The sequence below is a fragment of the Aotus nancymaae genome, unplaced genomic scaffold, assembly GCF_030222135.1.
Source record: "Aotus nancymaae isolate 86718 unplaced genomic scaffold, 86718_ANA_hifiasm-v0.15.2.pri h1tg000018l, whole genome shotgun sequence".
Classification (NCBI taxonomy): domain Eukaryota; kingdom Metazoa; phylum Chordata; class Mammalia; order Primates; family Aotidae; genus Aotus; species Aotus nancymaae.
Genome location: NW_026988430.1, coordinates 25,613,104 through 25,634,142, shown reverse-complemented (window position 1 = coordinate 25,634,142; position 21,039 = coordinate 25,613,104). Strand labels below are relative to the sequence as shown.

The 21,039-nt window shown below is 47.2% G+C and overlaps 2 protein-coding genes and 1 pseudogene across 19 annotated transcripts in view; 2 read left to right on the top strand and 1 right to left on the bottom strand.

The window, feature by feature from the left end:
- LIG3 (DNA ligase 3) overlaps positions 1–21,039 on the top strand; it is a 49,685-nt gene that overhangs the window by 13,949 nt on the left and 14,697 nt on the right. For 6 of the 10 annotated variants that reach the window (XM_064378484.1, XM_064378477.1, XM_064378478.1 and 3 more), the window contains 12 exons: positions 1,706–1,837; positions 2,211–2,290; positions 3,385–3,472; positions 3,859–3,936; positions 4,252–4,375; positions 4,986–5,128; positions 5,451–5,525; positions 6,577–6,723; positions 7,222–7,429; positions 8,008–8,126; positions 9,748–9,942; positions 10,868–11,081. In XM_064378484.1, coding sequence (XP_064234554.1) covers positions 1,706–1,837; positions 2,211–2,290; positions 3,385–3,472; positions 3,859–3,936; positions 4,252–4,375; positions 4,986–5,128; positions 5,451–5,525; positions 6,577–6,723; positions 7,222–7,429; positions 8,008–8,126; positions 9,748–9,942; positions 10,868–10,930 — 1,452 coding nt within the window. In that variant the 3' untranslated portion in view covers positions 10,931–11,081. Of the gene's footprint in view, positions 1–1,705; positions 1,838–2,210; positions 2,291–3,384; positions 3,473–3,858; positions 3,937–4,251; positions 4,376–4,985; positions 5,129–5,450; positions 5,526–6,576; positions 6,724–7,221; positions 7,430–8,007; positions 8,127–9,747; positions 11,082–21,039 lie in introns of those variants that run through there. The other 4 variants (XM_064378482.1, XM_064378479.1, XM_021674643.2 and 1 more) reach the window with 2 other exon arrangements.
- On the top strand, positions 10,999–11,709 carry LOC105722124 (oligosaccharyltransferase complex subunit OSTC-like; annotated as a pseudogene).
- The window catches only part of RFFL (ring finger and FYVE like domain containing E3 ubiquitin protein ligase), an 81,543-nt gene continuing 75,108 nt past the window's right edge, over positions 14,605–21,039 (bottom strand). For all 9 annotated transcript variants that reach the window (XM_012445463.2, XM_064378490.1, XM_064378491.1 and 6 more), the window contains 2 exons: positions 20,198–20,221; positions 14,605–17,652 (listed from right to left, as the gene is read on the bottom strand). In XM_012445463.2, the coding sequence (XP_012300886.1) occupies positions 17,471–17,652; positions 20,198–20,221 (206 nt within the window). In that variant the 3' untranslated portion in view covers positions 14,605–17,470. The remainder of the gene's footprint in view (positions 17,653–20,197; positions 20,222–21,039) is intronic.

Below are 21,039 nucleotides of genomic sequence, written 5' to 3'. Positions count from 1 at the left end.
TGATACTTCTTTCCTTTTTTTTTTTTTTGAGACAGGGTCTCACTCTCACCCAAGGCTGGAGTGCAGTGGCACAATCTTGGTTCAGTGCAACCTCTGCCTCCCAGGTTCAAGTGATTCTCCTGCTTCAGCTTCCTGAGTAGCTGGGACTACAGGCATGAACCACCATGTCCAGTTAATTTTTTTATTTGTAGTAGAGACAGGGTTTCACCATGTTGGCCAGGCTGGTCTTCAACTCCTGACCTCAGGTGATCCACCTGCCTCAGCCTCCCAAAGTGCTGGGATTATAGGCATGAGCCACTGCATCCAGCCAGTGATAACTTCTTTTGCCCACAGTGATACTGGGACAGTGAGCTCAGTTGGTGAGTTGCTGTGTGTCTTTTGTGTTCCCATGTCCCAGGTGCTCCCTGTGAGCTAGACTAAGGCTTATTATATACAACAGGCTATTGGGCTGTCATTCATTAATTTGTTCAACAATTATTTATCAGATGCTTACCAACTGCTACAACTAGTGGGGATATAGCAGTGGAAAAGATGGACAAAAGTTCTGGCCATCAGTTACATTCTGGTGTAAACACAGTCTCATGGGGACATCTAGGAGGCTAGGTTCCTGCTCTACTCAGGGGTGACATTTGGAACCTTATTCCTTAGCCCTCTCAACTCCCAAGGATACTGTGAGCCTTTGGGGGTGTCTTCAGGGAAAAGCAGCTGAAACATCTGGCTCCAGTAGCTTGTAAGCAGATGGAATTCCTGTCCCTGCTATCCTTTTCTTTCCTAACTCAGACTCAGTTTTTCAGAGCCCTAGGGGGTTCAGGAGGATGTGCTATGTGGCCCCTGTGCTTACCTCAGCCTTGCCTTCCTGCTGGAGCACTGGGGACAAAGCAGTCAGGCCATTTGTTTCATGTGTTCAAGAGGAGAGCTAAGCAGTGGCCTCATTGTGGAGCTTTAGTGCAGGTTCACTTGTTCTGTGAAACACTAGAAAATCACTGAGGAGCTGCTTCTGGTGAGGTTGGTGTTAAATAGACACCATCTGTGACCCAGGAAGAAATCTGAGCACACTTTTCCAGATTTAGTCCTTTCCTTAACTTTCCCTTATGTTCACTCATCCCTTGCCTCTCCTGTGGTCTGGGTTCTTAAAGGGCTAGATTAGGGATTGAAGGAGAATGGCATGAATATGCTAGCCTTTCCTGTTCCTGCTCTAAGCATCCTGGGTAGTGATGGCTATTGGTTCAGGGCTCCCACTCAGAGAAGACACTGCTCAAGTTTCCTTGCTGTACCTGAGGGGATTCATTTCTACCTTTCTGTTTTCAAGCGGTCTGTTCTCCCCTAATCCAATCCTTAGCCTGATAGTCACATATCTTCTGCAATAGGCACTAATCTCTGCCCACCCATCCTTCTTCCTCCTCCTCCAGAACAGGTTTACTCTCTGTTTCATCCATTTTCCTCCAAAATTGTGCCTTCTCTACAGCCCATAGAAAGTAACTCAGCATGGGCTGACCTCTTCCTGGGCGTGGACAGAAGTACTGAAACAGATGGCCTCTTCCTGTTGTCTAGGTGGCTCGCAAGGCCTAGCATGTTTTGCACATTAGCTGGGCCTTCCATATGTTGTTTTGTATTTCGTCTGGGGCCTGGCCTTTGCTCTCCATGGCATGGTTTTGGGTCCCTGCTGCCATGTCATCCCTCACCAAAGCTCCCCTTCTGCTTTCAGGTGGTCCACTTTAAGGACTACATCCCCCAGGCTTTTCCTGGGGGCCAAAGCATGATCCTGGACTCTGAGGTGCTTCTGATTGACAACAAGACAGGGAAACCACTGCCCTTTGGGACTCTGGGAGTGCACAAGGTACTGCCTCAGGCCATATGTGCAAGAATGAATGAGTGTGAGTATGTACATGTGTGTGCACGCTGCAGTCTGAAAAAGGAAATATCACTTAGTGTGGGGCTTATTCTTCCCTTCTGACCTCTTTCTGGTTTGGTTTTTTGTCTTGTTTTGCTCCTAAAAAGGGACTGGTATTGGGAACCAACTTATAATTGGATTGGTTTCCATTTAGCACTATCTGCTTAGTGCCCTTATGGCCTAGGGGGCTTCAGAGCAGAAATAGGACTTTTTTATCCGGTGCTTCAGGGTGCCTCCAGAAGTGGATTAGTACTCCTTATTTTTTCATGCCCTCTGACTTTTGTCCTTCATATACCTAATACCTCATTTTCCTTTACAGAAAGCGGCCTTCCAGGATGCCAATGTCTGCCTGTTTGTTTTTGATTGTATCTACTTTAATGATGTCAGCTTGATGGACAGGTGAGTTGGCTTACGTCTTTAAACCCAAAAACTGCCAGGAATCTGTTTCCCTGAGTGGGGAGGGAGGGGGGCTTCAGGCTGGAGAGGAGGGTCCCGGGAAGCAGCTGGCACATGTGTTTGTGCTCAAGAGCTTGCCAGAGGCAATGGCAAGAGGGAGCTGAGAGGAAGCACAATTGCTACATGATCAGCTCCCTATTTGGTGTAAGAAGAGCCTATGTGAGGGGTGGGGCTAAGGGTAAAAAAAAAAAAAGCCTATGTGTTGACTCCATCTCATCTCTGAATGAGTCACAGAAGAAACTCAAACCCCCAAAGAAGTTTCTCTACAAAGTAATATGGATTTTTACAGAGAAATAGACTTTGAGCATAGTGGGGTTTCAGTTTATTTCTCCATTGGCACCCCTAGGGGCATAAGGCAGATGGTTTTCAGCTCAGAGGTTTTGATTTCAGAAGAGACTGACAACAGTAAGCTGCTGATTATAGGGGAGGCTATGGGTGGGACCATCTTGGAGAGAATTAGCAGTCTTGACTTAGCTGCATCCATATGCTTGGGCCTGAGAAACCAGTATCAGCCCTTTCCTCACTTAGAAATGTATCTCTACCCCTGTTCCTCCTGCAGTAGCCACATCCTTGATTGGGGAGGGAGAAGGAAGGAGAGAGGGAAAGAATTGGTGGGGGTAGGACTTGGGGTTTGGGTCTTGAGGCCTGTCTCAGCCTGCCTACATAGGACCAGCTCTCCTTGGGGTTGGGGTAAAGCAGGATGCAGGGGATGAAAAATGAGAGTTGGAGTCATTTTTCAAATGGGACCAGAATTTATACAATCTGGGCTAGAGGCCAGCTTTCCCTTGGCTCGCTCCATGAAGTAGAAATAGGAACTACAACTCTGAACTGGCTCTGTGCCACAGCTCACAACTGTCCATCTTCAGTCACAATGGAGCCCTTGTAGCCCTTGACAGCAGAACTGTTACACATGAGGTCTTTGATCCATGGCAAATCCTTTCTTGAAGCAGCAGTTTTATCATTGTGCCCCTTCCTTCCTTAAAATTCCTAATAAGGGTGGGAGGATCCTGGTCTAACCTCAGCTCTCCTGTTCTCAGGCCTCTGTGTGAGCGGCGGAAGTTTCTTCATGAGAACATGGTTGAAATTCCAAACCGGATCATGTTCTCAGAAATGAAACGAGTCACAGTAAGTGAAGACCCTACCCTAGGCAATGTCCTAGAAGTTTGAAAGCAGAGCAGAGAACTCCTTGGGTCAAGTGCAACCAGAAGAATAAATCTTAATGTCTTATGGAGACTCTTGATGACATTTGCCTTTGACTCTTGTATATGTTGTCTGCTAGTCTTCACCCAGAAGGGTAGGGCATGGAAATCCTTCCTAGGTAAGCCCTCTCAGTGTTTCAAAGCCATAGCAGCCCTCTGGTTGGGATGAAACTCCCTGCTTTCTAACCCTTTGTCCCTTATATTCAAGTAAGGGTGTTTTCAGTGGGCACTTCACTAGTATGTGAAAAGGAACAGCCCCCACTCACTCACTTGCCACCTCACACCAACTTCAGCATCTCTCTTGTCCCTCAGAAAGCTTCAGACTTGGCTGACATGATAACCCGGGTGATCCGGGAGGGATTGGAGGGGCTGGTGCTGAAGGATGTGAAGGTAAGGGGGCCCCCCTTGCTCTCCTGTTCACTTACTCGCAGCCCTCTCCCCTGAGCCTTTCCAGCCCTGACCAGGAGATGGCGGTGGCAGTCTGCAATGGTTGGGGTGGCTGCTGGGGGATCCTTTCCAGGGTCTGGGCAATCTGTCCTGCATCTGGAGGACAGGTTTGTGTGTCTCCTATAGTGCCTGGAACCTGGGGGCTCTTCTCCAGAGGGAGGGGCACTGGGCTAGATCTGGTGTGTAGCAGTGAAGGGGTGAACCCATCCTCATGGAGTTGCCTTTCTACTCTGTGGTCTCTCTTTTGCTTCCCCTCAGGGTACATATGAGCCTGGGAAGCGGCACTGGCTGAAAGTGAAGAAAGACTATTTGAATGAGGGGGCCATGGCTGACACAGCTGACCTGGTGGTCCTTGGGGCCTTCTATGGGCAAGGGAGCAAAGGTCAGGATGGCCTCTGGCCCCTGGGGTGCTACTGTTTTAAAAGGGACCGCTTGAGGTACAGGCTGGCCTTGATCTTACTGGCTTGATTTGGCAGCATGGCCAGTCATGACTTCTGAAGTCCTGGGATCTAGGGCCCCAAGCTGGCCTGAGTCACCTCAGGTAGCGACATAATCCGAGAGCTGTTAACTTGGGTAGGGAAAAGTCAGAATAGAGTACTAGGTTAGCCTGGCAGAAGGAAGCTTACAACTAATTATTTCTTCAGGACGTGACAGCTTTCTTCTTAGGGAAAATATCTTTCCCGACTGGAGAAGAAGCTGGAGTCGGAGGAACTAATACTTTTAAGCAGTCTGTCATGTGTCCAACACAGTTCAATGCTCCAGAGCCCAGCATGTTGGGTGTGATTATCCCTAATTTACGGGAGAGGAAATTGGGGTTTATAAAGGTTAAAATTACACAGCTAGTAAGAGGTAGCTCCAAGAGTTAAACTGGCACTCTAATGACTGAGACCTAGGTCCTGTATCTGGCCCTGAGCTGCCTCTCTTGGGCTCGGCTCGTGGGGCTGGCAGAGATGGCTCCTCCAACCCACACTTATCTCACACTCCCCTCCCAGGTGGCATGATGTCAATCTTCCTCATGGGCTGCTACGACCCCGGCAGCCAGAAGTGGTGCACAGTCACCAAGTGTGCAGGAGGCCATGACGATGCCACACTTGCCCGCCTTCAGAAGGAACTAGACATGGTGAAGATCAGCAAGGTGAGAAAGGGACATAGTTGGCCCTGGCCTCTGGACTGGCCATCAGCACTGAGATAGAGGCTGTGCTTTGGGGACTACAGGTATTTATCTGTCTCTCCACAAAGGAGGGTTGCAGCTTGCCCAGGGGAGCAGGATTAGGCCTTAAAATCTGAGTACCTTCCTTGTGGAAAATGGCTTGCATGCCTCTATGTCATACCGCTCTGGCCTGGGAGGATCACATGGCTCAAGGGTCAGCTGTTTAAGTGGCTTCTTATACTCTCATTACCAAGAGAAGGGATTTAAGCCTTGTTCCAGTTTGAGAACAGCATCTTTTCTCCTCTAGGACCCCAGCAAAATACCCAGCTGGCTGAAGGTCAACAAGATCTACTATCCTGACTTCATCGTCCCAGACCCAAAGGTATCAACCCAGTGGTTTGGGGTCCTCCAGCCCATAGGATTAGTTTACAGGTTCTCTAGTGCCACAGAGAAGCCATCTCACCTCCATGAAAGTCCACCCAGGGATGGGGATCTGGATGTCCATCCAAGTGATAGGCACAGTGACAACCAGCTAACTCTGCGGAGTTTTCTCTGTGATACAATTGCTTTAAGAAAAGAGGGAAGAGAGTACCTGTTCCCTCAGCACAAAGAGTGTGTTCTGGAAACATCCTGGCCCAATCCCTTCTTGTACTGACCAAGAAAGAGATCCAGAGAACAAACAGGACTACTCTAAGGTTATCCAGCAGCAGCAGCAGAACCAGGAACCAAGTTTCCCAGCTGTTAGCTGGTTTTTGGTTTTAACTGTTCTGCATTGCTTCTAGCTGGTTGGGAGATACTTTTTTTTTTTTGACAGGGTCTCACTCTGTCGTCCAGACTGGAGTGCAGTGGCGAGATCTTAGCTCACTGCAGCCTCCACCTCCCCAGGTTCAAGCAGTTCTCCCACCTCCGTCTCCCAAGTAGCTGCGATTACAGGGGTGTGCCTCCACACCCGGCTAATTGTTGTATTTTTAGTGGAGATGAGGTTTTACCATGTTGGCCAGGCTGGTCTCAAGCCCCTGACCTCAGGTGATCCACCCACCTCGGCCTCCCAAAATGCTAGGATTACAGGCAAGAGCGACTGCGCCCAGCCAATACTTGCTTCACTTTTTTTTTCTGAGACAGTCTCGCTCTGGAGAGCAGTGGCAAGATCTCGGCTCACTGCAACCTCTGCCTTCCAGGTTCAAGAGATTCTCATACCTCAGCCTTCTGAGTAGTGAGGTCTACAGGTGTGCACCACTATGCCTGGCTAATTTTTGTATTTTTCGTAGAGATGGGGTTGTGCCATGTTGACCAGGCTGGTCTCGAACTCCTGACCTCAATAATCTGCCCACCTCAGCTTCCCAAAGTGCTGGGGTTACAGGCATGAGCCACCGCACCCAACCACTGATACTATCTTCTTAACCAGTGATGACTTGCTGGCTTACTCCTGACAGAAAGCTGCCGTGTGGGAGATCACAGGGGCTGAATTCTCCAAATCGGAGGCTCACACAGCTGACGGGATCTCCATCCGATTCCCTCGCTGCACCCGAATCCGAGATGATAAGGACTGGAAATCTGCCACTAACCTTCCTCAACTGAAGGTAGCAGCTCTTAGGCTATATGTGTCTTCTCCACCCCACTGTCTAGGCCTTGGAGCCTTGGCCATCTGGACCATTCGTATGTCCTCTGTCTTCTCCTTTCTCCCATTCCCCTGAGGCAGAGCAAGGAGGACAATTAGAGAGGGAAACCAAACTGCTGCTGGGCCAGGGGCACAGCACTAGACCTCCTTCTTCCTCCATCTCTGAGTAAGGAACCTTGCATTCATCAGGCCCCATGGAGCAGCCCTTGGTCTGGGGAGTGAGAGTTTGCTCCTGTTGAGGGAGGAGCTCCTATTTCTCCTGTTGAGGGGTGCCCTGATTACTCAGGCTATAGGGCCATACTTTGAAATAGTACCAAGGGAGCCAACTCCCTTTCTTTGCTCTTTATCTTTCTCGTATCTCTGTTCCCACATGTGCCTAAAATACATCACACATACCACCTCTGAGGCCATAGTCTGGGAAGACAATGAAACCCTCTGATGTTGTCCCTCCCTGCCTCAGGAACTGTACCAGCTGTCCAAGGAGAAAGCAGACTTCACTGTAATGGCTGGAGATGAAGGGAGCTCCACTACAGGGGGTAGCAGTGAAGAGAATAAGGGTCCCTCGGGGTCTTCAGTGTCCCACAAGGCTCCCAGCGCCTCCCCCAGCAAGCCTTATGCCAGTACCAAGAAAGCAGAAGGGAAGCTGAGTAACTCCAACAGCAAAGGCGGTAAGGATAGGGAGGGGGCTGGGATGATGAAGAGGGTGGTGTGAGGGGCAGAGATCCAAGGGCAGGGACCCAGTCTCTCACATTCCAGCCCTAAGATCTCATGATTATCTATATCCACTGTAGCGGACATGGACTGCATTCCTGGTGTGTGTCCAGCCATGGGCCAGAGACCATTCTGCTGGGCACCCTGTATCTGCTCAGCAAACCTGAATGGAGCAATACCCTGGGGACAGCCAGTCTGACCGGGGATAAGCCACCTTTGAGCTAAAGGGCTTAGCTGATAACTCTTACCTCCTCTCTCACCAATGCTCATAGCAGAGAAAGGCCCTGGCCCTTCCCATTACTGCCCCTCACTTCAGGGAGCATTATCAGCAATCCCTACCCTCTTAGTTCTTTTGTATCTTAAGTTTTTTAGAGACAGGGTCTCACACTGTCATCCAGGCTGGAGTGCAGTGGCACAACCATAGCTCACTACAGCCTCGAACTCCTGGGTTCAAGTGATCCTCCTACCTCAGCCTCCTGAGTAGCTGGGACCATAAGTGTGCACCACCAAGCCCAGCTTCCTCTCTGTTCTGCAGGCAACATGCTCACTGCAAAGCCTTCCCCTGTGACGGTGGGAGAGAAGCTGGCCATGAAGTCTCCAGTGAAAGTGGGGGAGAAGCGGAAAGCTGCTGATGAGACCCTGTGCCAAACAAAGGTGAGAGTAAAAACAGCAACACATAGGTGGGCCAGTTTGGCCCAGGTTGTGTTCCCAACCCTCTGCACAAGAGGTTTGAAAAAGGATGAGCAAAGGTGTTTGGAGAACATTGGTTAAACCTCTTCACTGCCTGCAGCTGCTCCTCTGTTGGGGCATGGTCAGCCGTGCTGCTGCTCACCCTGTGTCCTCTTGTTGCCTTGCAGAGGCGGCCAGCCAGCAAGCAGAGAGGAAGGAGAACTGTGCCAGCAGGCAGGAGATAGAACAGCTCAGCCTAGCAAGGAGAGACTGCAGGGACTCACTCAGCTACTGGCCCCAAGTCAAAGTTTACATTAAAGGGGAAAGCGCAGTCTGGGTGTGGGAATGCGGCAGTGTGAGTTTGTGGTCTGGGTGGAAACAGGTCCAGCGAGCAAGGAGATAGGGAGAGGGCACTGGCTTGGTGACTCTCCTCCCACCTGAGGAGCCTTTTCCCTTTTACACTCACTTGTCAGTCTTGGGTTTAGCAACACCTCTTGAGCATTTTTTTTTTTTTTTTTTTTTTTTTTTGAGACAATCTCACTCTGTCACCCAGGCTAGAGGGCAGTGGTGCAGTTTTGGCTCACTGCAACCTCTGCCTCCCGGGTTCAAGCGATTCTCCTGCCTCAGCCTCCCAAGTAGCTGGGACTACAGGTATGTGCCACCATGCCCGGCTAATTTTTGTATTTTTACAGGGTTTCACCATGTTGCTCAGGGTGATCTCAAACTCCTGACCTCAAGTGATCCACCTGCCTTGGCCTCCCGAAGTGCTGAGATTACGGGCCTGAGCCACCACCACGCCCAGCCTCTTTTGAGCACTTTCTAATGCCAAGAACTAGGTTTAGTACTGGCTCAACTCTGGGGGAGGTGATGGCTCAAAGGGCAGATAGAGAAGTAAACATATGGTGGGACGCGGTGGCTCACGCCTGTAATCCTAGCACTTTGGGAGGCTGAGGTGGGTAGATCACCTGAAGTCAGGAGTTCAAAACCAGCCTGGCCATCATGGTGAAACCCCATCTTAAAAAAAAAAAAAAAAGAGAGAAGTAAACATATGATCTACACCATGTCATTGCACCCCCACTCTCCCCACTGCCATCCAAGAGTAAACATAGAAGTCTGACAACTCAAGGCCTGAACTCGGTCCCCAACAGACCTGTAGAAACATTTCCCATCTCTCTTCCCTGCCTGAAGTCCTTGAACCCATTGAGAGTAGTAAGCAGGACTCCTGACCCCTCAGTCTAGCAGGTTATACAGAGTAGACTGCTTGGTCTCAGCGGATATGAGAGTCTGGGGGTGCTGAGTCAGAGCCAGCTCTGCCTGCCCACCATGGCTGGCTGGCTCTTATACACATGTACTCTTCCCATCTCCAGGTCCCAGATGTTGAGGCCCATCCCCTCTTCCCCTAGGCAGGGATGGAGGGGCGTGTCAGTCCTATATAATTTGGAGTGACTGGAGGGGTGGGAGTATTGATGCATGTTACTCCAGTAAGCTCCACTGCTTGTGTCCTAACTCTAGGCTCCCTCCTTATTCTGTCCTGTGCTCATCTGGGTGAAGACCCATCTGTACCCAGTTTAGCTCTGACCCCACCCTGACCCCTCTGCATTTGCAGGTGCTACTGGATATCTTCACAGGGGTGCGGCTGTACTTGCCGCCCTCCACACCAGACTTCAGCCGTCTCAGACGCTACTTTGTGGCATTCGACGGGGACCTGGTACAGGAATTTGATATGGCCTCAGCCACGCATGTGCTGTGTAGCAGGGACAAGACCCCTTCAGCCCAGCAGGTCTCCCCAGAGTGGATTTGGGCATGTATCCGGAAACGGAGACTGGTAGCTCCCTGCTAGGTTTGCTGTCTTCCCTCTCCCTTCAGGCCATACTCTCCTTTACCATACTGCTGGACTGGGTGCAGGCTGGAGGCAGGTAGACACAGGATAGGGGGAATGGGCTTGCTTCTCCCAAACCCACCAGTTCTCCACAGTCTCTTCTTGACCAGGAATTAGTTGTGCTGTGGATGCCACAGCTGAAGTCAGTTTCTCTTGCTGGTTTAAATAGATCTTTCAGGTCTGGGTGCTGGTTTTGCCATCTTTTTGTTTTCTTTGAAAAGCAGCTTAATTACCTTTTTTATAAATAAAATATCTTGCAGTTATCTTTGTCCTTTCCCTACCTACACCCCCAATAATTTCCCTAGAGATTAAGGAGTAAAGGCTGAGCAGCTCTGTCCACAAAGCCTTCTTTCCCCTGCTTGCCTCCCCCTTTGTACTTCCAGGCTTATTTAAAGTTGTATTTTAAAAACTGCCCTCAGCCGGGTGCAGTGGCTCACGCCTGTAATCCCAGCACTTTGGGAGGCCAATGCAGGTGGATCACGAGGTCAAGAGATCGAGACCATCCCGGTCAACATGGTGAAACCCCGTCTCTACTAAAAATACAAAAAATTAGCTGGGCATGGTGGCGCGTGCCTGTAATCCCAGCTACTCAGGAGGCTGAGGCAGGAGAATTGCCTGAACCCAGGAGGCGGAGGTTGCGGTGAGCCGAGATCGCGCCATTGCACTCCAGCTTGGGTAACAAGAGCGAAACTCCAAACTCCATCTTAAAAAAAAAACTACCCTCAGAAATGCTTCTATTTAGCAAAACTTGTATTCAGCCTAGCACCCTTTGCCAGGAACAAACCCTCATGTGAAAGAAAACGAAATGAACTTTTGTGACTTTCTTCTCTGTGTTCTCCTATTACAGGGTGAGGATCCCCAGTTTGAAGGGAGGGGACTAGGATCAGGTAGGAAAATGGGGCCTTTATGAAGAAACGGGAGGTTATTTGGGCCACTCCTCTGGAGGGATAGAGGGCTCCAAGATGATTTGCCCCAAAACCTGGAAACAAAACTGCTTTTTTAGAATAAAAATCCACGTGGGGCTTGAGGCCAAGAATAGCCCTTGCTGCCACCAACATGGAGACTTTGTACTGTGTCCAGTTCTTAGTGCTCGAATGTCCCAACCTGAAGTTGAAGAAGCCACCCTGGATGCACATGCTGTCAGCCATGATTGTGTCTGCTCTGGTGGTGGCGTCTTCCTTGTGACTGGAGAAATAATTACTATGTTATTGTTGAACCTCCAAGTGTTGGCTGATAAACGTGGGCATCAGAGGCCAGTAACTTTCTTGGCCTACAGAGTAAATGGACAGTATATTACGGAAGGACTTGCATCCAGCTTCCTGTTTACAATGGGAAGTTTAGCTTTTATAATCCTGGACCGATTAAATGCACCAAATATCCCAAAACTCAGTAGATTTCTTCTGCTATTCATTGGATGCGTCTGTGTCCTATTGAGTTTTTTCATGGCTAGAGTTTTCATGAGAATGAAACTGCCGGGTTAGAGTGCCTTTTGAGAAGAAATCAGTGGATACTGGATTTGCTCCTGTCAATTAAGTTTTAAAGCCTGTACCAATCCTCTAATATGAAATGTGGGAAAGAATGAAGAGCAGCTATAAAAGAAATACATAGTGGAAAAAAAAAACAGGAAGTATATTGAAGCTTGGACTAGAATTTCTTCTTGGTATCAGAGAGACAAGTTTATCACAGAATTTTTTTCCTGCTGACCTATTGATATACCAACAATGTTGAGTGGCATTTTCTTCTTAGTTTTTCATTTCTTAAAGAAAATATACTGCATATCTAAAAAAGAAAAAATAAAAAATAAAAATCCACACCTAATAAATAACAGATCCATACAACCTCCTGTGTATGGAGAATAGGTTCTGTGCTGCCTGAAGCTGATTTATTTGAAGAACAAAAGGAAGACGATTAAGTGTAGACAAGTGCTGTTCAATAGAACTTTTTGCAGCACTGGAAATATCCATGAATCTGCACTGTCCAACCAAACTAGCCACAGACAACTGCTGAGCAATTGAAAATGAAGCTAGCACAACTAAGAAGCCCAAGATAAACAACTAAGAAATTGAGGTTCTCATTTTAATTCAAATTCAAATGATCACATGTTGCTAGTGACTACCACATTGGACAGTGCAGGTGTAGATGAAGTTTAAATTGAGTCCTGAAACTTAATGGCTCTAACTTACTTAGGCAAGTTACGTAACATCTAAGCCTCAGTCCCTCCAAGTAGAAGGGGGATAGCCACTGCACCTAAATCATAGGGTTGTCCTAATGTCCTCAGATACATTATGTAAAACACTTAGCTCAGAGCCTAGCACATAGTTACCCAGACTGGTGTGAATGTCCAGACCCTACCTGGGAGAGGGGGCCCTAGCTTATAACTTTAGAACCCTCAATTGCAGGTGTGCATGTTCCAGCTAACACTCCACTCTGAGTGCAGGCTCTTCCATGTCCCAGTCCTGCCAGCTCTTGAGAGTCAGTTCTCTCCTTATGAACAAATTAGCAGGCTCTGGGCCTATAAGATCAAGGACCACTGTGTCCCCCCATCCCCACCACCAGTGAACCCAACTAAGCTAATACTCTCCTAGGGGATGTTTGCCAGTTAGCTTGGAGGCCACCTTTGATCTGATTGACTTTGGCTTTCACCTACTGTTTAAAATGTGTGTTAGGAGAGTAGGGGCAGCAGTGCAGAGGGGGGTACTTTCCTGACTCTAGCCCAGGACATTTGGTATTTTTGAATAGGCACCACTCAGCCTGGCTTCAGTATTAGGAATAAGATACTCTTTTTATTCTGTCCTGTATGGAAACAAAAAGCTGCTCCTCCTTTGAGCACTGACCTACATTTCCCTCTTCAGCCTCCTCAGGCCAAGGAACTGGACAGGGCAGCAGAACAAGGCTGTCTCCTTAGGATCCTGACAAAGGCACTGCCCTCTCCAACCTGGACCCAGCCCCATTTGCCCTTACTCTTTGCTTACACCAGAGTGCACCCTCACAGGAAAGGGCTCTGCTGGCTGCAGATGATCATCTTGTCCCTTCTCAGCCTTACTCTGTTACCTATCACCATTTCAGTGTCAGTGGTTTTTTATGTATTTCCTTCCAGGCTTTGATGCTGAGATCTGACTGTATATAATATTTTGTATCCTTTCATGTATTTCTTTCATGTTTTTCAATGCAACCCTCAACATCATCATCAAATCTCTCCAGCAGAATGCTGGAGGCCTCCCTCTTCTGAACCTTTACATGCTGCTGGCTGGCATCAGGCAGAGGTCATCACTGGGCACTGAACAGGTCAGCTGCCTAGGGCAGTGTTGGCAAAGTGTTGTGGCTCATCCTCGATCCTATACCCTTTTGGCAAGATTCCTTTCTCTTCTCAGTCACAGAGCAGATGGGCACATAATCTTGTTCTCCCAGGGACTGCATTCTCAGGAGTCTTTTTCCTGCTCCTTGGGCTCCTCGTTAGGGAGGTTTGTACGAGCCTGTGGACACAGAGCAGTCTGCCACAGGCTGGGCCAACTTATTATTTTTTTTAATAGAGTGCTCTGTCATCCAGGCTGGAGTGCAGTGGTGCAATCTCAGCTCACTGCAACCTCTATTTCCCGGGTTCAGAAGTGATTCTCATACCTCAGCCTTTCAAGTAGCTGAGACTAACAGGCACATAGCAGCTAAGTTTTTGTATTTTTAGTAAAGACAGTGTTTCGCCATGTTGGCCAGACCAGTCTCAAACTCCTGGCCTCAAGTCATCCACCTGTCTCGGCCTCCCAAAGTGTAGGGATTACAGGTGTGAGCCACGGCACCCAGCCTGGGCCACCCTTTTCTGAGCCATACTCCAACTGTACTACAGCTGTATCCAAAGGCTTTATCTCCCAGGGTAACCTGAAGACCTAACTGGGCATACTAGCTGTCTTCAGATTCCTTTCCATTTCAGATCTTTAGGTCCCATCTCTTTTAGATCCATATCCAGTTGGTCTTGGGATTCGTCCTTTTCCTGCCCAGCTCTCATTCTCTTCTAGGCTGTTCCATGGCCTCTTCCACATATTACATTTGTGGTCTTGGGAAAGTTACAACACTGATCATCTTGACCAAGGTCACTTGGCCCAACCACAGGCTAATAATCCCAGGCCATGTGCACATGTGCCCTCTCCAGCCTGGACCCACATGTACACATGGCCTGGGATTAGCATGTGGTTTATCAGTTATTTTGTCTTTTTTCTTTTTTTTTTTTTTTTTTTTTTTTTTTTTGATATAGGGTCTCGCCCTGGCTGGAGTACAGTGGCGATCATAGCTCACTGCAGCTTCGATCTCCTGGCTCAACTGATCCTCCCACTTCAGCCTCCTAAGTAGTTGGGACTACCCACATGTACCATGCACACTGATTTTTTGTTTTCTGGGTTTTGTGTTTTTTGGTTTTTTTTTTAAAGTAGAGACGGGGTCTCACTACATTGCCCAGGCTGGTCTCAAACTCCTGAGCTCAAGCAATCTTCCCACCTTGGCCTCCTACTAAAGTGTTAGGATTATAGCATGTGCCACTGTCAGGCTCTTTTGTCAGTCTGTCAACCTCTGATATCCTCACACCAGACAGGACAGGGATCTGTATTGAAACTTTATTACAAAATTATAAAGCAGAGCTCTGTAACAAAATAATACACATTTGGGTTTGCTTTAACCTCCAAGTAAGTCTGAGAAAATCTTAATATAAGCCACTTGTAGTAACAATTCACATCCAAGAGATTTCCACAAATTTATACAATGTATATTGAGCACTAGTTCCTGTACAGCTTATTCTGATTAGTTTGGATCCAGCTATTCCAAGGTATTGTGAACCAGTCAGCTGTCTTTTGAAACAAGTCTTAACTGAAATCTCAGAGCAATCACAGCAAAAGCCATGGAATAACTGTAAGAATTAGATGTTTCCATGATAATTAAAACCAAGGATCCATGAAGGGCAGGAGGGAGGATTCAAAGATTTAAAAAAATCAAATTTTAGACCTTGGTTAAATATTAACTGGAAGGGGATCTTGGAACTCCCAACTTTTATTTGGTGTAATAAAAATGATACAAAAAAAAAATCAGAGTGGTTTGACACCTTTTTTCCTAAATGGAAACCTTCACCAAAATGGGATAAAAGATTTAAAGGCAAGTTCTTTCTCCAAAATGGTAAATGACCTCAGTTTTAATTCTTACTGAGGTTCCTAACCAGCTATCAGTATATTATTACCGGTTTGTGTCCAGGAGGGAAACTGAGGAGGAGGTAAGGCTTCAGCAGAGAAAGCAGGTTGTAAATAGAGAGCCAGCTTCTGCCTTTAAGTTGCTACTAGATTTTAACTGAGTAGCACATACATAGACCTGTTTCACAGAGAAATTGAGTAGCTGAATGAATTATCCTTTGCTAAATTGGTAGGCATTGTAAACTATAGTATTTACTGCCCATGAGAAAAGTGAAAAGGGATGTATTCATGAGCAAATCTGATTCCCCCAACTCCTACAAAGGCTGTGGTTCAGAATCAAATCATCCAGGACTTTGTACGATGTTGAAGTAAGTGACCAAGTGTTCAGCTGACAACTACTTAATGCAGTTACTTCACTCCTCCAAAGGGGTTTAGCGTTGATGATGGAAGGAAAACATAAATATGTCTGTACTAATATAATAAGTCCCTTTAGAGGTTTCTCTCTGCTATCTAGAATCATGATTGATTCTAGTCTTGGATTTTTCAGCTGCATGGGAGGGGTAAGGGGTGGGGGCTGTCTGCCAATGCATTTAGGGTTTGCATAGTTCATCCATTGGTAATGAGAAAACACTCTGCTCTCCTGATAATGTGTTTTGTGCTTGGTCACACTTCTCCAGCACACTCTTAAGCCCTCCAGCTCCTCTAGGGATGTAAAGACCGTGAGGGCTCAAAAACATCACCTACTCATTGTATGGTCCTTCCTAAAAAGCCTAAAAAATGCTTTCTTCTGCTGGGCAGGGTGGCTCATGCGTATAATCCCAGCACTTTGGGAGGCTGAGGCGGGCAGATCACATGGTCAGGAGTTCGAGACCACCCTGGTCAACATAGTGAAACCCCGTCTCTACTAAAAATACAAAAATTAGCCAGGCATCACAGGTGGTGGGCACCTGTAATCCCAGCTACTTGGGATGCTGAGACAGGAAAACTGCTTGAACCCAGGAGGTAGAGGTTGCAATGAGCCAAGACCATGTCACTGCACTCCAGTCTGGGCGACAGGGAGACTCTGTCTCAAAAAAAGAAAAAAAAATGCTTTCCCCCGACCTGCCCCCATAAATCAGTAGGCTAGGAAAGGAAATGAAAGTAGGGTCTCCTCACTCCCCACCAACCTGGGAAATAAAGACTTGAACTGTTGGCTCACAACAGAATCCAGTCTCATTCAGTACCTGCTGGAAGCTCTGAGGTACTCTGTCTTACATGTTTGCTCTCCAGGAACTTCAAGAGAAGTCTGGCCAGAGAAGAGCACAGGCTCTTTGCCTAAGTCTGTTTCTTCAATGAGACCAAATTTAAAACTACCATGGGTAAGGGATAAATTTCATTTTCAGGGGAAAGTGGTTTAAGACTTCTGCTAGTTGGGAAAAAGCTCAAAAACCAAGCCAAAGTTAAGCAGAAGGCCACTGCTTCCACCCAGTGCTTTCCCTTTCTCCATAAACTAAGGACGGTGCAAATCAGGTCCCAAGAGAAGCAGCAACAGAGATTATCCACACACCATCCCTTGCAGACAGAAACTGGAATTTCCCAGCAGTTTGGGAGCCTGATGTTTTGTTGGCTCCAGGTCAGGAGACCAACAGCTTCCAATCCCAGCAATTAAAGAAGCAGTTCTTAACAATTTGGAAAGTTTTCTGTAGCATTTGTGCTTCATTTCTCACCAGAGATAAGTTTACTGGTCTAACTCCTGTCCTAAGGACCACTATCGGTCTGGTAAACTAACATTTTTGTTCCAGAGAAACAAATGGATTTTAGGCAATGTAGCAAGAGACTTTAGCAAAGATAGTTAAAGCACAGAAAGCTGGAGAGACTAGAAATTTAAATCCAAATGTGCTAAGGAGGAGGACTTCTGATTGATGAAACACATAGGCAAGCATCTCTAGGGGATGGGTTGGGTACAGGAGGAGGGGTGAAACTGTCCAGGTTCAGGGAGGAAGACAGGATCCAGGTTCTGTTAAGTTCTCTGTTCATCAGTTACCATAATCACTCCAAGATTACTAAATCAAGAACATACCCATGTAATTTGTACAAATTCCCACTGGCCTAGGGCTTTTCCAGCCAAGGGGTACACCCCTGTGGTAAGACAGGCACTCTCAGGGGTGACATGGCATCTTGCTTGCCCTGGTCTTGGGAACACTGCAATGTTTCTTCTAGTAGCTTGCCCTTCTGCAAGCTGGCCAACCCTGAGCCCAGACACCCCAGGCTATTTCCCTGTAAGGCACTGAAGAAACCAATGCAAGCCCTCAGGACCGGAAGACATGCACAGCTCGGATTACATACTGCCGGCAGATGGGGCATTCATTCATGCGCTTGCCACACTTGGTACAGGTTACCATATGGCCACACTCCAGCAGAACACAGTCAATGGGTGAGTCCATGCAGATCTTACACAGGTTCTCCTCCAAGCCTGGTGGTACTGTTCCCCCTGTACAAACAGGGCAGAAGAAAAGGGGCAGAGCAGTGAGGAGAATGTCTAAGTGTATAGGGGTGATTGGGGGAAGGAGGTGGGAAGTAACAGGTACATTGTGAACAAACTCCTAGTGCACATGCTTCCCTCAAATAGAGCTCCTCCAAGGAAACATTTCCTCAATAACCAACTCTGGTTACTTGTTTAATCCACACCTTCTCCCCTCCAACAGGTATAGATTTGAAAAGTATAGTACTTCTGGATCAGCACCATCCCAGAACATGAGAACTAAGCCAAAGTTCTCAAAACTTAAATTATTTTCAGACCGTTGAGGCTGTAATATAGTGATTGAGTGAGTGGCACTTAGAGACTCATTATCCCCTGAGGCAGAACATGCTAAAAAGATAAAACTGGTTCAGAAAAGCTTAGATAGAAATGGAACTGTGGTGAATGTTTCACTAAGGATCACAAGCCGTATCTATAAACATATCCTCCATTTAATAAAGTCAAGGATCATGGGGAAGCCCTCTGCTATCTCACAGACTACTCCCAGGCTTCCTCAGGAAACTTCCTGGTGGAGAAGCTTGCAGAGATTATTGCTCCTTTCTTTCCACCCCCACAGAACTTTTTTATACGTCCATGACTGCTTATAACATTGGATTAAAATTTTGAGTTTGCCTACTTACTCCCCCAGTAGACTATGAGCTCTTTAATTCAACATATTCAATTTTTACAATTATATGCTTGCCATTTTTTCCATGCTCTGAGGTTAGATATTCATCTTTGAAGCCCCCAATGGCAGTCGCATGGTAGGTACTCATTAAGTGTCTGATGAATGAACATCTTCCCAAGGGAATGAAAACATCCCACATTTACTGAATGCTTACCATGTGCCAGGCAGGGTCCTGAGAGCTTTGCATGTATTAACTCACTGAAGCCTCACAAAAACTATCAAGTAGGACCAGTAGGACCTCTCATTACTCTTTTATAGATGAGGCCAACTGGGGTAAAGTGGCTTGCCCAAGGGCACATAGCTGCTAAGTTGAGGAGCCAGGATTCAAACCCAGGCAGGCTGGCCCCACAGCTCCTGCTCTAGAATGGCCTTCCGCCTAAGTGCCCTAAGAGTAGAAACTATCCAGACGGTATCAACTGCTGAGTGCACAGAGTTCTCAATAAATGTTAACTGGCTTGTGTCAGTAGCAGCATATAGTGGGCAGGACCAGTATCCTAGTTGAGCTGACCCACAGAAAAAAACCATGTTCAAAAGCCCAGCCATCTCCAACATTTCTTAAATTGTACCCTGAAGTAGGTACCCATAAAAAGGAACTGATCTCATACCAGTCACCTCTATCATCTGGAGCTTAGCCACCCCACAGAGGAATTCTCCCTTATTGCATCTGTACTTTCTCTTTTCTGGACTATTCAATAAGTCAAGAAATACTTCCCCCTAGGAGGTAGGCTGGATGTGAAAGGGAGTGAAACCTATTTGCCTTTTTTGAGGTGCTGTTGGCCCTAACAGGGAAGGTTTGCAGATTATACAAATACCTAAGATGAGTGGGAATAATTTATAGATTGTTTCAATTATTGCCCCAGGAATAACAATAAACACATTAACTCAGTTGTCAGCATTCTCCCAGAGAATCAGAAAAAGAAAGGAAAGCACCAAGTAGATCAGCCTAATCTTGGTACAAGGGGAGGATGGGGTAGGTCTGGTTTTGGGGAAATGAGAAAAGCTCAACTGTTTTTTATGTCTGATGAGAAGTAATCAGACATAAAACTCTGCCCATTCTGAGCAAAAAGCCATTTTACTAAATAACAAATTTGGGAAGTCTTCTGAAATAGTTTTAAAATGCTTTGCAGGCTACTCCAATACTACTACTCTAAGAACGTTCTCTCTTGGGAGGGAGTTCACAGCCGTATACCCTTGAGGCTTTTGAAAATGTATAGGATATTTTAGAATGTTCTCAGAGAGGGTCAGGAGTTCTGTAATGTGTTCTGCAAGTACCTGAAGGCCCAGTGGTGGTCTTTGGTGAATGGCGGCCAAGGTGAGCTACATAGCTTGTGCCCAGAGAGTAAAGCATGTTAGCTCCAGAGTAGCTGTAACCATTACCAGCCCTGCACAAACAGGGCTGTCTCAGGTCACCACCCTTTCTTTTTGGTTACTACCAAAAGCTGGTAAACACCCTAATTCCCCAGAAGGTGCACACAGAGACCCTCCCTATCCAAACCAGAACTAACACACCAGGATTTTAAAGAATGAACTGAGTGTGATACATGCCACCCCTTCTCTGTTTCAGTGTGTTACAAATGTTGGCTTCTGAGCTCTGGCAGCCCAGGGACATGCACATCAGTCATAGGTATGCTCCACTCTGCTTCCTGCACAGGGAAGCAGAGAGAATTTCTAAAGACAGTGAGAGGCCCCCTGTTCTCAGTGAATTTCCCACACACCCTCTCTCTGGAGGCTCAAATGCTCAGAATGCTTAGACTGCTAAAGGGATTGAAGTTGAAGGAGGGGAAGGACAAAAGAGCCTAACCCCATTCCCAAACAGAAACAACTACATACCGTTTTGGTCTTCAGCACCACCGACTGAAAAGGAAAGAGAAGGATGTCTGAATAAGTGATGACATGATGGTACAAGCAAAGTCTCTTACTGCTCTGACATCATTTCTGAACTCTTACCACTCCCTGCTGGGACCAATCTAGCCAAGAGTCTAGACGGACATCTGCCCTCTTCACTCACTACATGCTTAGAACTCACACAAAGCTCCTATTGGTGCATCTGGTCTACTCTTTTTTCTTTTATTTTGAGAAGGAGCCCCACTCTGTTGCCCAGGCTGGAGTGCAGTGGCACGATCTTGGCTCAGTGCAACCTCTGCCTCCCTGATTTGAGCGATTCTCCTGCCTCAGACTCCCAAGTAGCTGGAGACTACAGGCACATGCCACCATTCCCGGCTAATTTTTTTTTGTTTTTGGTGGAGACAGGGTTTCACCATGTTGGCCAGGGCTGGTCTTGAACTCCTGATGTCAAGTGATCTGCCCACCTCAGCCTCTCAGAGTGCTGGGATTACAGGCATGAGCCACCGCGCCTGGATTGATCTACTTTTAGAAAAAGGTATTCCACTGGTTGGCACAAACTGCCAAGTAGAAGGATACTGTATATGCACAATATCCTTTTCTATTGCTTTTGAAGCCGGCATTAAAGTCAAGAAAGAATGAACAATCTAACTGTTTCAGTCAGTCAGGGAGTCTGGATAAAGTTCCCATGTGGAGTCATCTGTTCTGTTCCCCAGGTCCTGACAACTCGAGAGAAGACTCTTGAAATAATCCCAAAGGGAAAGCAGACTCCACATCAGTAGGCCTCCATCTGTAATCAGGTGAATAGTCAGTCAGATGTCCCCTAACAC